At 48.2% G+C, this 17,396-nt stretch overlaps 1 protein-coding gene across 4 annotated transcripts in view; it reads right to left on the bottom strand.

Annotated features, from left to right (window-relative positions):
• Positions 1–17,396, bottom strand: part of RPH3AL (rabphilin 3A like (without C2 domains)) — a 128,545-nt gene that overhangs the window by 74,802 nt on the left and 36,347 nt on the right. For all 4 annotated transcript variants that reach the window (XM_037494362.2, XM_037494361.2, XM_037494359.2 and 1 more), the window contains 2 exons: positions 6,785–6,896; positions 1,020–1,163 (listed from right to left, as the gene is read on the bottom strand). In XM_037494362.2, coding sequence (XP_037350259.1) covers positions 1,020–1,163; positions 6,785–6,861 — 221 coding nt within the window. In that variant the 5' untranslated portion in view covers positions 6,862–6,896. The remainder of the gene's footprint in view (positions 1–1,019; positions 1,164–6,784; positions 6,897–17,396) is intronic.

Raw genomic sequence — 17,396 nt, 5'->3', positions numbered from 1 at the left:
AGAGAATGTGTTTCCTGCCTACAACCCAACCACTGCCCAGACAAGGTTGCTACAGGGCCCCAACACCATACCCACATGTTGTTCCCTCATCTAGGGTACTGCTCCCTGTCCTTGTCAGAGATGTGAAGTTACTTGACCCTCTTGGGAGAGCTGGAGGGATATAGCACTGGTATGTCAATTATAAACATGTGCACATTCAGGTGCTGCAGAATCCCGGGCATAGGTGTGTAAGCACGAAGGGCCACAGTCAGGTTGGTGGGGGAAATGGCAAAGTACAACTAGCCTGCTTGATATAAACCCTTTTTATAAAATAATAGTAATATGCCAATACTATTGAGGCATAGACAATAAATTGTTTGAACACAGTGATCTTTGCACTGGTGCATTCACTTTCTAGAACTGTACGTTTCCACACATCTCATTTTTAAAAAATGGTCACATAATTTTTTAATAGAAAAAGAATAAGGAGACCAGAATCACATTAATTCCTGTTCCATACAATGCACTGCATTTGGGTTTTCCTATTTGTGTCTTACAGACTTTTTCTAAAGTATGAATGCGTTTATAATTAAAGAAAGACACAACACAACTATTTGAAGACTCCATGGCGCTCAGGTCTGGATGCTGGAGGCCAGAACAAGCTGGAGAGCAGTCTAGTTGGAATTTTTGAAGGAAAGATCCACATTTCAGTCTCGACTTAAATCCCTCCCCTTGAGAACCACAGAGGACCCTATGTGTGCAGAGCTGAACAGCCTCTAATATAGTCAGACACATTCATCCCTCTTCCCCACATCCTGGGGCCCACACCAGTCACTAGCCCCATCTGACAAAGGGGTATATCGAGGCTCCCATGCTTCAAAGTGATGGGTTCTGCGCCTACACTACAGGGGTGTTGAAGAAGAGCTGACACCCCCAGTGGTGAGCCACCAGCACTAGGACCCAGGGCACCAGACTCCCAGCGCTTGGATCTGGTATCTGCTTTCCACTGGCTCCTGCCCTGGCTAGGGAGCAGCCCTTACCCGATCCTTTGCTGCTCCATGATGTCCAGCCGCTCGGCCCTCTGGATGACCTGCAGGATGGCCTCTACCTCGGCTGGGCTGAGGCACTGACTCTTCCTCTGCTTCTCTGTCTGATAGGTGTGCACAGACCAGCCTGTCTGTAGCCTTGAGAGATAATAACAGGGTTGATGTTGAAGTCACACAGTGCAAACCCCATCACATCTACAAAGCTCCCCTGAGAAGAGTCTGCCACAGCCCAGATGCTGTGTATGTGTCAGGGGCGAGGGTACAGGGAACAGAAACAGTGCAGACACCAGGCTCAAATGCTGGCCGCCATCACCTTAGCACCTTGGGCAGCAGGAGCACAGACTGTGAGGCTGTTCGAATGGAGGAGGCCCCTACCATGGTGCATGAGGTTAAGGGCGGAGCACAGAGCTTATTCAGAGAAGAATGAAAACCTTGATCTAAGTGAGACAAGTGAGATGAAGTTTACAATGGGCTAGGAAAGAATGGTAATTAGATTTAAAATGAGCCCTGAAGGTAAAAGGAGATGCCTGCAGCATTTTAAAAATGGTTGGAGGTCAACAGAGCTGTGGAAGAAGGGGACAGAGAGGCAGGCAAGGCGGAGGGGTTGGGGCCTGGCTGGGATGGGGGTGTTCAGCAGCAGTGATGTCTCCTGAGGTTGAGGGAAAGAACTCAAACCCTTTCTATTTTTCTGGATGAGTAGAGAGTGGCAGAAGCAGATCAGGTTGCAAATTCCCTGCCCTGGGCCCCAGCTTCTCTGAGACACTCTATGCCAAGTGCTGGGTCTACAGAGATGGACATGACGGCAAAGCCAATGCCTTGAAGAATGACAATATGGTGGTGGAGACAGAGGCCCCATCAAATTATACAAGGATTTACTGAATGAAAAATTGTAAGAGCTATTCCTTTGACACATATTTATTGACTATCCATTGTGATGCCACTTGTTAGGTGCCGAGGACCTGCTCCTGGATGATCTATGCAGGTGGGGGTCAGCAGGAGATACAGATAGGGGAACTAACCTAGTTATGGGGTGTGGTTCTACAAGGGTTTCCCTAAGGAAGTGATACTGTTTCCAGCCCTTGATGCACGACACAGCACAGGAGGATGAGGGGTACGGACACCTTTCTGGTGGCTCCCTGACACACAAGGAACGCTAGTGGCCTCGTGTTGCCATCCCACCTAGGCTACTGCAGCCAGCAGTAGCCCTCCCAGTGTCAGGAGAGAGAAGTCAGGAGAGAGAAAAGCAGGCCTCAGTAGTTTCACCCTAAGTTCTTTGCTGCAGGCAATTTTTGCCTCTTAACTAATTGACCATAAGGCAATTTTGCTGTAAAAAAGATAAAAATCATGAAAGAGAGGGATATTAATTTAAAAGGGCACAATGAAACTTTTTCTCTTTGCCAAACTTTCTTCCTTCATTAAGAGAGAGGAATCCGTTTCCATTCCATAGGATGCATACTCATGCCTGAGCTTTGTATCGTGTTGTAAAAGCCACTCCGCTGTCACCTTTTCATTATCTGCAACGCATGCAGCTGGAGCACATACCTGGACTGCACTGAGATGTTCCGTCACATGCCCAGGCCTTTTATTTCACCAAATCATCTGAGCCAGATTCTGTGCCAAATGCCAAAATTCCATCTACATTATGGTCTTCGCTCTCAAGTAGCAAAGTATTTTCACGAAACTAATGCTCATTAGCCATCAAGTCACCATTTCCTTTTGGGGGTTAGGAGGAGCTTGGCTCTTCTTTTTTGTCTCCAGCTTCTAACATCACACAATAAATCTGATAAAGACAGCAATAGAGAATAAGCTGTTGTGTCTAGATTAGCTGAAGAACTGATCATTTATGCTCTTGGAGACTGCTGGGAATTGACTAGCCACCTTTATATTTGTTATAGCTCGGTCAACCTTTGGTTTTGACAGGAGGGAGGGATGGCTGCAAGTCCCTGAAGGACTTGCAAACTGATACGTTATCATTTTCTAGGATAGTATGCAATCTGGCTTTACACTCTCATATTTCACACATCCAACATGTTGTTTTATCACCATATTTTTATAATATAAAAATGGGAGCAGAGTCAGCTGAAACCAAATTTGAAATCAAACTGTCAAACCAAACTTTCAACCAGGTATTTTATCTTTTACAGCAAAATTGCCATGCAGCAATGAGTTATGCTGCAAAAACACTTAAGACAAAGAACTTAAGGTGAATCTACCATACCCACTGAGAAGCACACCATCTCTTTGTAAGCATAGCGGGCTGGTGAAAGACTTCGGAGTTTACCAGACAGACTTATTTTCATGGCTCCATCCCTACCTAGATGTTAGAACTTGGGTAGCTGCTCAGTCCTTTACTTTCTAATCTGTTTTTTAGGGATGCCCTGAGAACAAAATGAGGCAGAGCACATGAAGTGCTCTGCATACAGCAAATGCTCAATTGCATAATAAGTGGTTGTTGATGGTCATCATAATTATCACAGGTAGGACTCAGGAATGGCGTAACCAAAGAGGTAGTGTTTATGCAGGGCTTTGCAGGATGAATAGGTGTTCCCCCATGGAAGGAAGGAGATGGAGTTTAGGGAGAGGACACCACATGTGCAAAGGATGAAGGCTCAGAGTAATGTGCTGCTTTGTGTGTATGTGTGTGGGGGAGTTGTCCAGATTTCTACACTGCTTATTTCTCTAATTAAAAAAAATAAATGCATTGGGCTAGACCAACACTGTTTCAAGTGCTCCTCGTGGGCTGGAAAGGGGTGGGAGTGGAAGAAAAAGAAAGGGGGGCCAGTCCTCAGAGGGCACAGGCACATGCCTACATTTCCTGTGTAGGGAAGACTCAGGGTTTAGTGCTGGGAAGACTCAGGGTTTTAGGCCTTGAGAAAAGACACTGCCAGCACAACCTGTGGGTTTCCTCTGTCTAAGCATTTCAGAAACTGAGGTACTCAGGTTCAGAGACTTGGTCAGGATACCCTCTGTATATGGTCCCCTGGGCCAGGGAAGGGGCATGAGAAAACAGGGTTGCCCTACTCCCTAAGGGAAAAAGGAACTCAGTAGTGGGAGGGTACAGTCCAGCACCACCACTGTCCAGGAGGGCACATCCTCCTGGCTCCTTCTGGGCCTGGAGCCAGCCCAGGCCCCAAGTCTTGCAAAGCATCCTGCAAGGCAGCTTCCCGACTCCCCAGAGGAGGAAAAGAGGCAGGGTCTTGTTAGATGGCTCTCTAAAGGCAAGTTAGACCTCGGCTGCCCATCTGGCCTGGGGAGGTCACATCCGGCAATCTGGGCACTCTCCACGCCTTTTTTTGCCTCCATCTGATCACCAACAAGCCTGGCAATTTACATCTTCTCATTGGGCCTCCTCCTGCAGCTCACTGCCCCTGTGAAGTCAGGCCCTGAGACCCACTTACAGTCAAGTGGTTGCCACTAAGGATCTTGCCCCTTCACACAACTCAGGGTGCCAGATGGAGACAAGGCCGCACGTTCCCCTCAATCACGCCTTAGGGAAGAAGCTTCAGTGCAGCCCAGAGCCCGCGCACACATCCAAAGGATGCCCTGTTTCTGGGCTCACAGGTTTGTGTCACCAACAGCTGCTCCCAGCTCCCTTGGGTGTCTGGGCTGCCTGCTGTCTGCAGGCCTTCGCTCACACTGTGCCCTCCACCTAGAGTGCCTGCTCCTCTCCTCCTCTTCCTAAAACCCCTTTCCACCTGGCTCACTCCTGTTCTTTTTTAGGACTTTTTTTAGACATGATCTTCACCAGGAGGTTTTTCCTTGATCTCTTTCAGGATGGGTTCAGAATCATTATCAGGGTTTCCACAAGGCCCAGGCATAGCTCCACCACTGCATCTGAACATTAAAGACAAGGTGGGTCCCTCTGTCTCCCCCTCCAGACTTTAGTCTCTGGGTGACCAGGCCCTGCCCCATCTGACTCCTGCCCACCCCCACTTCTCCATCTTCCTTTCACACCATTACCCTCTATCACCACCACCACTCACTCTCTGCATTCAAGCCACAGTGACCACTTGTCAAGTTCTCTACATGTCAAATATCTTATTCTGTCTTCCTAAAAGCTAACATCGCTCCTCCAGGACTCATCATCACACTCTCAGGGAAACCTCTCCAAATCCTCGGATTAAGTTAGCACCCATCACCCCTACTGCTTGTTTCCCCAGTCAGAGCAGCTGCACATGGGTAATTATGTGCCTAGTGCTCACCTCTCTCCATTAATGCTTTAAGACAAGGGACCACATTGGTCTTGTTTACTGCTGTGCAACCTATATGTGGCACATAGTAGGGGCTTGGAAAATGCTTGATGGTGGCTGTAGGATAAAAGGACAGACCTAAGCAGGAACCAGGCAAGGTAATTTTCCCAGACTTCACAGAAGGACCCTAGGGGCACAGCACCCAGCTGCGGGGATTTGTAGCACTCTCCTTTACAAACGCTGGCATTACAAGGAACCTGGCATTACCAGGCAGCACGCCCCAGGGGATAAGATAAAAGCATTTGCTCTTCTAAAAGGTGCAACAACAGTTTTTGGCTGCTGCTGAGAGCAACACAACACAAGGATAGGAGAAATAAAGGGAAGGCTGGAGGGGCACCAGGGGTCACACCAACCCTCCTACCACAATGTCTCTCTCCCCAGCCCTTGCATCCTGCCCAAGAGGACACATCATCCTGCTTGGTGTCAGACGAGAGAGGGAGAGGGACTGGTTTCATCCCTAGTCTCTCCCCCTGTGGGGATGTGCAGGGACTAGATAGGGGAGTTGGAAGGAGCTGAGCCATCTAGGGAGAGGGACAAATTATCTGTTGTGCAAAGATCCCTGCAAATCATGCATGACTCTGCTCTTCTTGGGCACTTTGGATTAATTTTTCTATCCCCCTTTGATGTTTTAGCTCTGTCCCCCTGCAGGCTCATAACATCTAATTGCAAATTTCTTGAATTTGGTCCCATCTGGGAAATGCTGGCTCTCATAATTGGCACAGGTTGACAGATGAAGGGGCACTCTTGGGCTCACCAGACACCAGAAACCCACAACTCCCTTGGAGGAATAGGGAAGACTGGAAGGCAGGAGTGGCAACTGGGATCCGCTGGTCTCCAGTCCCGGGGGGCTAGTGGGTGGAGACGGCACGACCTAACTGGAGCTGAGGCGTCACCAAGCTGAGAAATAACAGGAAAGCTGTGACCCCAGAAGACAAACCAGAACCAGAGACCCTGACAGGAGCAAGGCAGAGACCTGGGATGCCTCAGGGCTGGCTGTGTGTTTCAGCCCAGGGGGCAGCACTTCATTCATGTGACAAGACTTTGCTCTGTCCTGTCTGTAGGTGCCAGGCAATCAACTATGAAGTGGGTGTCTAGAGATCAAAGGCTCCCCACCTCCATGGGCTCAGAGACTGAAGGCTCAGTGACAGGGAGATTTATACTCTTAACAGATAAGGAAAGGAAGTGGACTGCCTCCCTGCAGCCTGTGTGATAGGCATGCGAGTGAGATGGACCTGAGTGGGTCCCAGTCCAGCAATTCACAAGGTAAGTGACTGGCACAAGGAGCTCAGCCTTACTTTCCTCATCGAAGAAATGGGGACAAATTCCACATGGTAGTTAAGTGAAAATGATTGCCAAGTGCCCAGTTCAGGGCCTGGAGTGTGGTATGCACTGGACAGACACTTGTCTCCAAATGTCTCTAGCTGGGTCTTTGGGGATGAATCATGTGAAAGAAAGGAGGTCAGCAGGGAGGGAGAAGGGCAGGCCTGGCAGGATCATGGGGGTACTCACTTTGCTCGTAGGGCAAGCTGCCGGTCATTGGGGCAAACCCACTGGTCACTCCCACTGCCAAAGATGGTGTCAGCCATGGCTCGAACTGCCCAGCCAGGGTGGGGAGTCACATCTGAAGTGGGAAGAGGGAAAAGCAAGCACATCATTGGCTGGGGTGCAGATAGCAGACAGGGTCCCTCAGGCACAGACACTTGGCACTTCTAACCAGTTCAATAAGTTGTCTCCCACTGATGCCTGGAATCTCACTATCAGAATCATTCCTCCAGCTAAATACCATCCTCGTGAAGAGGCATGAAATTCTGAGAGGGATAACTAGGCAGATCATGGGACTAAGTGACAGTGACAAGATTGTACATGACTGGCAAGACATCAAAGGGTTAGAATCAGAAAGAGACACACCTCAGCAATTTTCAACTTAGCTGGCAAACCCGAGAGGGCATCTGATCCCTGCGCCTTCCAAGTACAGCCCGTGCTATACTTAGCACATTGTCTGGCAGGAGGGGTGTGGGCCAAGAGGCAGATGGCTAGACAGCCTGGGCAAACCCATCACAGCTCCAAACTTGGGACCCGCAGTTGTGGCCCCAGGCGCATGGGTGCAGCCTTCATGGGCTCTGGTCCCCAATCACAGTGCTCTCCGGAGGGGAAGAAGGGCAGGGAGTGGCAGCTGCAGACAGGACCACCACTCTACAACGCAGGGGGCACCATCCACAGGGACCATAATGAAAATAAGCACCCTCGGGAATCCTGCAGGGAGAAGACCCTGCTCCAGAACTTCCTATGGTTTACTTTATGTAGTTGAACTTAGTTGGCTTTTTCCTTGCCATTGAGGACATGACCACCTCTGATGCATTCTGAAGAGAGGGTGTGTGTGTGTGTGTGTGTGTATTTGGGGGAGAAAAAGGAGGGGCAGAGATGAATCGGGGGGCATTTCAATACTGGAGCAAAGATGAAGGGCTATATTGAGTTATTCACATCCCACCGGTCTAACCCTGCCTAGACCATTGGTTCTCACATACGGACTCGTACAGTCTTAAACATTATGAAGGTTAGAAATCAGCTGGCAGTTCCCCAAAAGTTAAACAGAATTACCATGGCCCAGAAACTACTTCTGGGTATCTACCTGAAGCAGTGAATAGAAAACAAGAAAACGTATGTTCACATAAAAATCTGTAGACGGATGTTCACAGCAGCATTCTTCATAATGGCCCCAAAGTAGAAACACTTCTCATGTCCATCAACCGAGGAATGGATAAAATGTGGCATACACATACAATGGAATATTACTTAGCCAGAAAAGGGAATGAAGTATGGACACATATTATAACTTGGATGAGCCTTGAAAAACCTTGTGCTATGTGAAAGAGAGAAGCCAGTCACAAAATACCATATACTGTAATATTCCATTTATGTGGAATGTCCAAAACAGGCAAATCCATAGAAAAAGACAACTAGATTAGCGGTTGCCAGAGGCTCGGGCAGAGGAGAGGGGTAGGAAGGGATGGGAGTGACTTCTAATGGGTTCAGGGTTTCTATTTGGGGTGATGAAAATGAATTAGATAGTGGTGGCAGCTGCACAGATTTGTGGATACACTAAAACCACCAGATGACATTTTAAAGTATGAATTTTATAGTATGTGAACTAAAGCTCATTCAACCATTATTAAAATTCTTGGGGACCCCAATGATATTGGTTGCATTTATTGACATTTACAGTATGTATCAGATATTAAAACAGAAAAATTTGTAATTCATTGAAAAATTATATATGCATGATGACCACATATTTTACCAAAAAACCTATACTTTTGAAAAAAAAGCAATTAGAAAAACATGATTTTACATTTTTATAAAGCTCAGTAATGTATGGCCTAGCAAGCTGGATATTCTTATATGATTTTGCATCCTTTTTTTTTTGCAATATGTACACAAAGATGTGAAGGACAAAAAAGCACAGAGTACATGAAGGACATGCAGACTCTCACAGAGGTGTACTATAGTTGGGAAAGGGAGGGGTATTTTAATATCCTTTCCAGATAATTGTGACTATTCCACAACGCATCAAAACTCAACAGATGGTAGTTTCTTTTTTTTTTTTTTTTAAGATTTATTTTTATATATTTTTTTTTATAGAGGCATGCTTTATTTATTTGTTTGTTTGTTTGTTTGTTTGTTTTATACATGCACTGGGTACAGTCAGAAGCACGGGAGGGTGAGAGAATTCACCAGAGCCAGAGCGGGGAGCAGAGCAGGCAGAAGGACCGAAGTACACTGCTGAGGGGAGCAGCGGGCGGCAGGAGAGGTCTGCGCGCCATGTGGGACCCTCTTCCGGTGGCCGGGGAGCAGCCGGGGATCGAACCGGCCCCTCGGGCGCGGGCAGCTTCGCAACCCAGCGCTCAACTGCTGCGCCACCGGGGAGGCCCAGATGGTAGTTTCTTAAAGATTTGTTCCAATGTGGCATATGAAACCATATCAGTGAACTTTTCCTCTGTACATTTGTGAATGAGATCAAGTCTCATAATTAGGAAAGCAGCTTTGACCTGTAGACCCCTAAAAGGTATTGGGGACCTCCAGACCATGGTTAATGAGCCACCGTTCCAGACCAGTGTCACCCATTTCCCCTGTGGCCAGCAGGGGGCAGCATGCAGGCTGCCCCTTACTCACAGGCAAAGGGATCTAGCCCCAAACTTTGTCCACCTGGCTCTGTCCCACGGGGCACATCCAGGCATCTGCTTTCCACTGCCTGCTGTCTCAAAAAAGAGACCTGGGCACCTGTAGGCCCCAAACGGCCATGTGTGGAGACCCCACAGCCAGGCCCAGCACTGGGAAGGCTACTGGGGAGCAATGGTCACCAAAGGTCTCTTCATTTAAAGTCTTAATCTTCTTCCCAGTGATGTGAACATAACAATCCAGGAAAACGCAATGGGGTCAAAAGTGACACGCTCATCAGAAAACTTTAAACTGGTGTCTTCTTTCAGCCTTTAGTGCACTATGCTTTGTTTTGGTTTGTTTTAAAAATTTCTGATATCTTGTGAATAGCATAGTCACACGGCTGTGTGGGTGTGAAACGCGTTACTCTGTTCCAAGCAAACAATTTAAAACATACTACAACTTAGAATCTCTGTTTCTTCGCTATTTTTCAATATTCTGGGAGCTTTAAGAAATGGGAGTGCCCAGGCGTCCCTGACCAGGAGAGGGTAAACCGGGTAGACTGGGGGTAGGCAGGGCCACCTGCCATCACCTGCCTCTGCCTGCAGGGGGCATCACTACTCTGAGGTCTGCAAGATATTGATCCCTGCCCATTCTGTGGGAGATGAGGACAGCCAAGAATGGAGGCGGCCCCTCTGCTCTGCCAGAAACTCCTGTAGAAGCAGGGGTACACATGTACTTCTCCCCAAGGTGAGAAGCAAGCCAGGGTCCTTTGGAGTGGGAATTTCATCTTCTGCAGAAGCTTCTGAACCAAGATTATGGAGTTGGGCAGGGGGAGAAGGCAGGAAGAAGGGGTCCTGTGTTCTCACACTCAAACCTTCACTTCTTTTACTTGGGGGGATGGGGGAGACAAAGGGGAAAGATAGCTACAAAAGTAGAGATACAGAAATTCCTCACCTCAAATGAAACTCTAGGAAAGGAACCCCCTTTGCCCCCTTGGGTCACTTCCTAATAGGGACAGAGTTTGGGGATTACTGGTAAAGGAACCCCCAAACTAACATTAATCACGTCTCTGACCCATTTAGGTATGTTCCTTTTTCCTTTTTTTCCTCAAACTTTAGCTAAAACAACTCTGTGATGACCCACAGACTATTCCTTTTTATTTTTCCTAAATATGATGATGTTTTCTGATCAACAGAAGAGAGGGTACTAGATCAAGAAAAGGTCACACAGCTAGCTACGCCTGCCTATTCACCTTAACCAATGCTACTTTCTCTGCACCAGGTCACTTTTCAAGAGAAGGGTTTTGTAGCAGTTAGGATAAGTTGGAAAGACGACTCAACTAGGAGAGAAAAGACTAGAGAAAGTCTGGGTTTTATGCAAGTTTCCAAGAAGACAAGGAATAAGCCAGTTATTTTCCCTGGGCCTCCGTTTCCTCATGGGTACCCAATGGGTTGAGATGGCGGGGAGGGCTGCCCTGTGCAGTTTCAACACCTGATTCTGCCCTGCTGAGCTGCAGGAGGAGGGCTGAACCAGGGTCCTGGGCGGGAGGCTGGTGACTACGCCAACCTGGGAGGTGGGAACAGAGCCCCCACTCCAGCCTAGTTCCTAGAGAGGGGAGAAAGAGGGATCCCCCCTATGGCCCCAACGCCTTTGCTTCTGGAACTTCACAGAAGATGAGCCCACCAAGTGAAATGCTACAAAGAAGTCTAGGAGCATGGGAAGTCGTCACCTCCCCTGGGGCTCAGGGCACTGGCTGGCAAGGTCTTCAGCAATGGTTAAATCCTAACCGAACATGTCCACAGGAGTGGCTCTGAGTGAGAACTCAGCGTCCCTGCCGCCCCCTCTCCCCCACTGCTGTGCCTGCCCCAGGCTGTGGCTGACACCTCAGAAGGCACAGCTGTCCTTTACCCACACAGAGCAACCTTGGGACAGATGGTGGGAGAGGAAGGGCAGCTCGAGGAGCCACACTTTAGGAAACTGCCAACAGAGTCAGCTTGGGTTCTCCAAACCTCTCCAGTATGAGCCTGCTGTCAGCTCCCTGACTCCCAGCCGACTCCTGTCCCTGACTTTCCACATACTTGGAGGCTTCTCTGCCAAGCTGTGTGCCTACCACACATACCAAGCTGTGTGCCACCAACACACACCTTCTGGGCTCTGCTTTTCATCAGAGGGGGTCTCAAGGAGGAGGGTGAAGAGAGCCCCTCCCCAAGGCCTCATCAGGCCATGCGCTCTAACAGTTGGGTCCTGAAGTGAAGGCTGCACACCCAGGTATCTTAAAACCCTGCAGCAGGGGAAGGGGGAAAGGAGCGGCCTGGGTGATAGTTTCCCGAGAAAATTCTGTGGGGACGGAGGCTTATGATCCGTAGGCAACTTTCTGAGGTAGATCTGTGGAAACAGACATTTTAATAGGGAGATCCAATTCCCCTCTCCCTAAAGTCAAAAGCTCCTCAGTCACCCGAGGTGTTAATCATTGAGGCACAAGGAGCAGGCACAGCCGCCTCTCAGGCAGAATCAGCCTCAGGGGGTTGTCTCCTGGGCACTGTAGAAACACCATGAAGACACCCTAGACTCACTCATCAGCAGCCCCCACACAACACATCTTAATGGAAGGCTTTCCAACTGTTTCTAGGTATTTGTGTGTAGATTTTACGTAAAATTGGGTTCTTACTACATACCCTGTTTGCTTATCACATTGTGTTATCTCACATTTTTAAAATTAAAAATCATGATTTTTAATGGATATATTTTTTAATGGATATATTTTGTGACTTTATTGTTTGGGGTACATAGGTTATTTCTAGCTTTGCTCTATTATGTATACTAAAATGGATGCCCTGGGAGATAAATCTGTGCATAAGATGTATTTATCTCTGATTATCTTTAGGATAAATTCCCAAAAGGGAAAGGAAGTATATATTTTTGAACTGTATTTCTGAGATAACTTTCTCTGTAACACTCATAGCCACTCAGAGCTGTCAGGGCAGGTCTCACACCCACTCTCTCCAAAGTGCTTCTAGAATTGTTCATGACAGAAAATTCTGCTGGACACAGCTGTGTCCCATCAGCCTGTTGTGGATTTTGTCAACTCAGGACTCAGAGACGGTAAAATTTATCTGTAAATCCCCAATAAAGTGGTTTTAATAACGCATACTCCTCTAGTGACTAAAAAGAGGCTCTCTCGGCAGATATTTCCACCTATTTAAAAGACGCCTTCTACCCCCTTAACAGACTTGGTGGGCTCAGACTCTAGTAAACTGAGCACTGGCCTCAGAGCCCCAAGCAACCAGGCGGTCAGTCACCCAACACCTGGTCAGTCACCCAACACCTTGCAAATTGCATGTTCTCCTCTCAGAAGGGGTGGGGGCGTCTGCCTCCCCTACAGCTCCTCATGAGGATGAGCTAACAGCACACTCTTATCAACTCCAGAGAGAGCACAAACCGTTACCAATTCAGGAAGACACTGCTGTTTGACCCCCAAGCTTCCAAAACATACAAGCCCTTCACCACACTGCGGAAAATACTGCCAGCCATCAGTACTGTCCCTGAGATGCACCAATCATGAGAGAGATCCCGAGGAAAACAACCTGCCCTTAGAGTGGGCTGGGCACATCAGCCACGGGGTCTCCACCCGCCTCTCGGGGCACCTCCTCCTTCTCACCCACCCTCTTTCCCCACTGCTTCTCTCATCTTTAGGCCCTGGCATTTCCATCTGCTTAATTTTGTTTCAGGGAACTCTCACTGATACAGCAGAACGATGGACTGCTGCATGGTGTGATGGACAAACGTTCATCAAGTCACAGGGTCTGACCTTGTGGGGAGAGAAGAAATGATACAGGGAGAACAGCAGGCAAGAGGCAGGCAGCATGGAAGGGCAGAAGAAAACCCAGGAGTCTAGGAGCGGTCACCATGTGTAAAAGCAGACCCAAGTCACCAGGAAGCACAGGATGCTGGTTCCCAACAGCCTGGGAGAGGGCATGAAAGGCTGTCTAGCCACAGAAGATTCTGCAAGCCACCAGCATGGTGAATGAAATATGCAGCCAGCCAAGAGCAGAAGCCAACCCTCAGACTCAGGAGCAGTGATAAAGAAATGTTGTAAACCACTGAGTTTGGGGGTAGTTGTTATGCAGTGGTGTTCTGGCAACATATAACTAACACAAAGAGCATGTGGCAAATAAAGCCCCAATCCTACCAAAATCCTTCCTGAGCTGCTCGTTTGATTTTCAAACTTGTGATCAGTGGAAGGGCTGAAAGCGTTGATGAGGGAGGCAAACAGGCATTGTAAGTGGTGAGCAAACCCACTTGGCTCCCCGCCCACTTTCCAAGGGCAGAGCCCTGAGGAGAGGGGCCTGGGGACAACCCCAGAGGCTTTCCAGGTGAGCTGTGCAGGGCTAGAAGAGGCTTCATCCCAAATGACATCTGGAAAGGACTCAGAGTCTGCATTCAGCCTCTGTGGGAAGAAATGCTGGGATCCTTTAGTCATGCCTGCTCTGGATGTGGGAGAGAGGCTGCACATTTTCTATCGCAGAAAGCTAGCTGCACTGGGCTAGGGTGGCTGGGAAGAGATGAGGGTTTAAGGAGGGAGGAAAAGCAGGTACAAATAGGAAAGAATACTTACCACCAAGCCAGTCCTTCCTGAAGTCTCAAAGACACTGTGTAAGAGCCCTAGGTTCTACACCAGGCATTAATATTCCAGGGAACCCTTAGCAACGGGCCCTGACATCTGCTCTGTTACTATGATATGGGAAACATGATAATAGCAGCAAGATAAGGTGAGCCCAGACATCAACATTTCCTCCACCTGTCACGCTGCACTGGGAGGATGAAAGATCCAGACAGGGAGCCTCAAAGGCCTGTCTGAAACCGCAAGGAGCCTCTCTGCAGGCTGATTATGCATGAGGCGTACCTCGAGTGGGTTTGGGAGATGAGAAGAGACACCCCGGGGAAGCTACTGTCTCACAAATGTCGCTAGAACCCACCTTGTCAGCAGGTGCCCCACCAGACTGCTTCCTTGAGTGACTTGTTCCTGCCCCCACACCCCAGCTCCAGTTCTCCTCTTCTTATGGGACTTTGGACCTCCTGGGGCTCACCCATGTCCCCTTATGAGTAACCAGAGTGTAGTCCTTAAAGCCTGGAAACTTCACTTGCCCAAGAACCTTCAGTGGCTCCCAACTGCTAAGAGAAAACAACCCAGCTACACTACAGGCTATCCATGATGTGGCCCAAGTTACCCTCTCACCTGCCACCACACCCCAAACTTACACTTGTCACTGGAAACCTGCACATGTTCTGGCTGCTCAGCCTTCTGATGTGGGGCACCTTGCCTAAACTACCACAGACACCTGGGGGATTCTCCAGCTCCTCCCACCCTCTAACTACTCCCATTTGCAACCAAGCCTTCCCTGCCTACAACATTTCATTCCACTTTGTTCCTAGGGAGTCTTTGGGCCTATTACCCCTATGAAGACTGAAGCTCTCGGGACACATCTCAGTGTCCCTGGGCCAGCACAGTGCCTCAAACTTGGCAGGTGACCAGCACACCTTTATGGAACAAATTCTAACCTCAGGGGTTCACTGCATCCCATGAAATAATGCCCAGCCTCCATGGTCTCCAGTTTGGAATTTAAGGCCTGGCAGTATGACCCCTCCTCCCCGCCCCCTTCTCACCCTGCTTTCCTCCCAGGCACACTCAGTCCCTCTCATTGGACAGGCCTCATCTGTCCTATTCAGGCCACTTTGGAAAGTGGCTTTACACCAACTAAAAACCCTGGGCAATCTAAAAAGGACTCCAGCTCTGGCACAGCAGGATATAACCAATGTTACAGTCACAGTCAAAAATGACAAATGACCTGGAAAAGGGTTCACAGCAAGACTGGGTACCAGAAGTAGAACCAAATGGTAGACACGCTCCATGGCCTAATGTGTGGAAGATGCAGTTATTGCAGCAGAGGGGCAGGATGGGGGGTTATGGGTGAGCTTATTTGTGTCATCATTTTCCAAGGGTGATTTAGCAAGAGTTAAACAAACAAGGTTGCCCTACCGAGCCTGCTCCTGCTCAGATTCCTTCTTAGGATGAGGCTAAGACTCTGTAGCCCCTGTTCAGATTCCTGCTGCCTCTCTTGTCTACGCCCTTTCAGAAGCAGTCAGTCCTGAGTACCCCACTGCCCATTCCCTACTGAATCACAGCTATTGTCCTCAGAAGGATAGGGAGCAGCTACTTTGGATTCGCTGCACTCATTCGTCCCACCAACATGCACTGAGTGTCAACAATACACCAGACACGTGCCTGGCATCTCAGTTGGCCGCAATGCGGGTAGGGGTTCTCCTTTGTGCCCCAGCAGGCCTGATGTGGTACAAGGTAGAAGGTGTCACATATTGCTGTGGATCATTTTCTCCCCAGAAAAGTAAATCCCTAACCCCTTTAATGGCCTAAAATGCCCCTTCTAGTGGACCCCAATCTCAGCCTGTCTGTATAACTGAAATCATTTTCTCCTTCCCAGGCTGAAACCCCTGGCAAAGTCGCCAAACAAAATGAAATGAAATGCAAAGCATTCTGCTTCCTTCCCTCTCTCTCTCTAAGTACCAGCCCACCAATTTTCACAGCCACAAGCTCTGCCTACTGGTACCCAGAGGCACAGCTCGCTTTTGTCATTTTTGAAAGGCAAGTAGGAGCCCCGGATCAAGACAATCAGAGCTGAAGGCAGCTAGCTACAGGACAACCAGACTCCTTGAAAAAGGAGTTAACCCTCCAGCACCCTCCAGGAGAGGATGGCAGCCAGGCTCAAAGCTGTGCTCGTTCCCAATAGTCCCCTAGGGCTGCCACAGCAAATCACCACAAGCCGGGAGGCCTAACAGTTGTAGAGTCTAGAAGTCCAAAACCAAGACAAAGCAGGGCGGACTTCTCTGAAGGACCTGAGGAAGAATCCACCTGTGCCCCTCACTTAGCTGCTGGCCTTCTGGCAAGCCTTGACATGCGGCACTGCGTTGCTCCAATCTCTCTTCATCTTCACAAAGCCATCTTCCCTTTGTGTCTCACGTCTTCTCATAAGGACGCTCACATTGGATTAAGAATAAAGTAAATTCCAGTATGGCCTCATCTTAATCACTTCTGCATGCCCCTATTTCTAATTAAAGTCACACTCCGCATTTCAGGGGGTGCAAACTTCAACATATCTTTTTAGGAGACACAATTCAACCCATAATACATGGGGAAAAGAGAACCTAGACCCCACCTCTGGAATGGTGTCAGCAGACATGGTGGGCCCTTTATTATGTGTGCACAAATGTTTTTAATGGGGTCTAATATACTCCTCTGGAGTTTCTGGGATGCTAAGGAGTCTTAAATCCGAGGCAGGGAGTTGCCAGAGTTGATGCAAGAAGACCGGCACAGGAAAACAATCTCCTTCGGTCATTGCTTACTTTGGGAGTCTTAACATGGAAACTGTGAATCTGGGTGGGAACAAATTATATCTTTAGTTTCAGTCAGCTACAACTGAACATTTCTATTTCCTTCATTTATGAATCTAGGCAAGAATGATGGTCACATTATCAGTGCCTGTGCCTTGGTCATCAATAGAGTCAGATATTTTCCCATCACATTACAGAGCAGTAGAGATCTCGAAATGTTATTTATGCTCATCCCTACTTTTAAATTATAGTGTTACATAATTAAGTAGCAATATTAGTTATTAGACCTACTATAAGGCTATTTACTTCATGACAAAAAAAGCAGCACTCAGACTACTCTAGCAAAGCTTATTTTTAAAAATATTCTGATAATAAGTCAATTGGTTCCCTCTGTAATTCTGTTATTGAGAAAGCATTCACAGGATTTACACGACTATCAAAAAAAAAAGGGGCCGATGGCACACACACACACACACACACACACACAGAGAGAAGATGGAATTAGAGCTCAGCTCCAAGGTTACCAGTATAAAATCAAGTCTACAGGGTAAGTAGATGT

Source organism: Talpa occidentalis, unplaced genomic scaffold (genome assembly GCF_014898055.3).
Source record: "Talpa occidentalis isolate TD23 unplaced genomic scaffold, MPIMG_talOcc4v2.1 talOcc4.7, whole genome shotgun sequence".
Lineage (NCBI taxonomy): Eukaryota > Metazoa > Chordata > Mammalia > Eulipotyphla > Talpidae > Talpa > Talpa occidentalis.
This window is presented reverse-complemented; position numbering and strand designations above follow the sequence as displayed.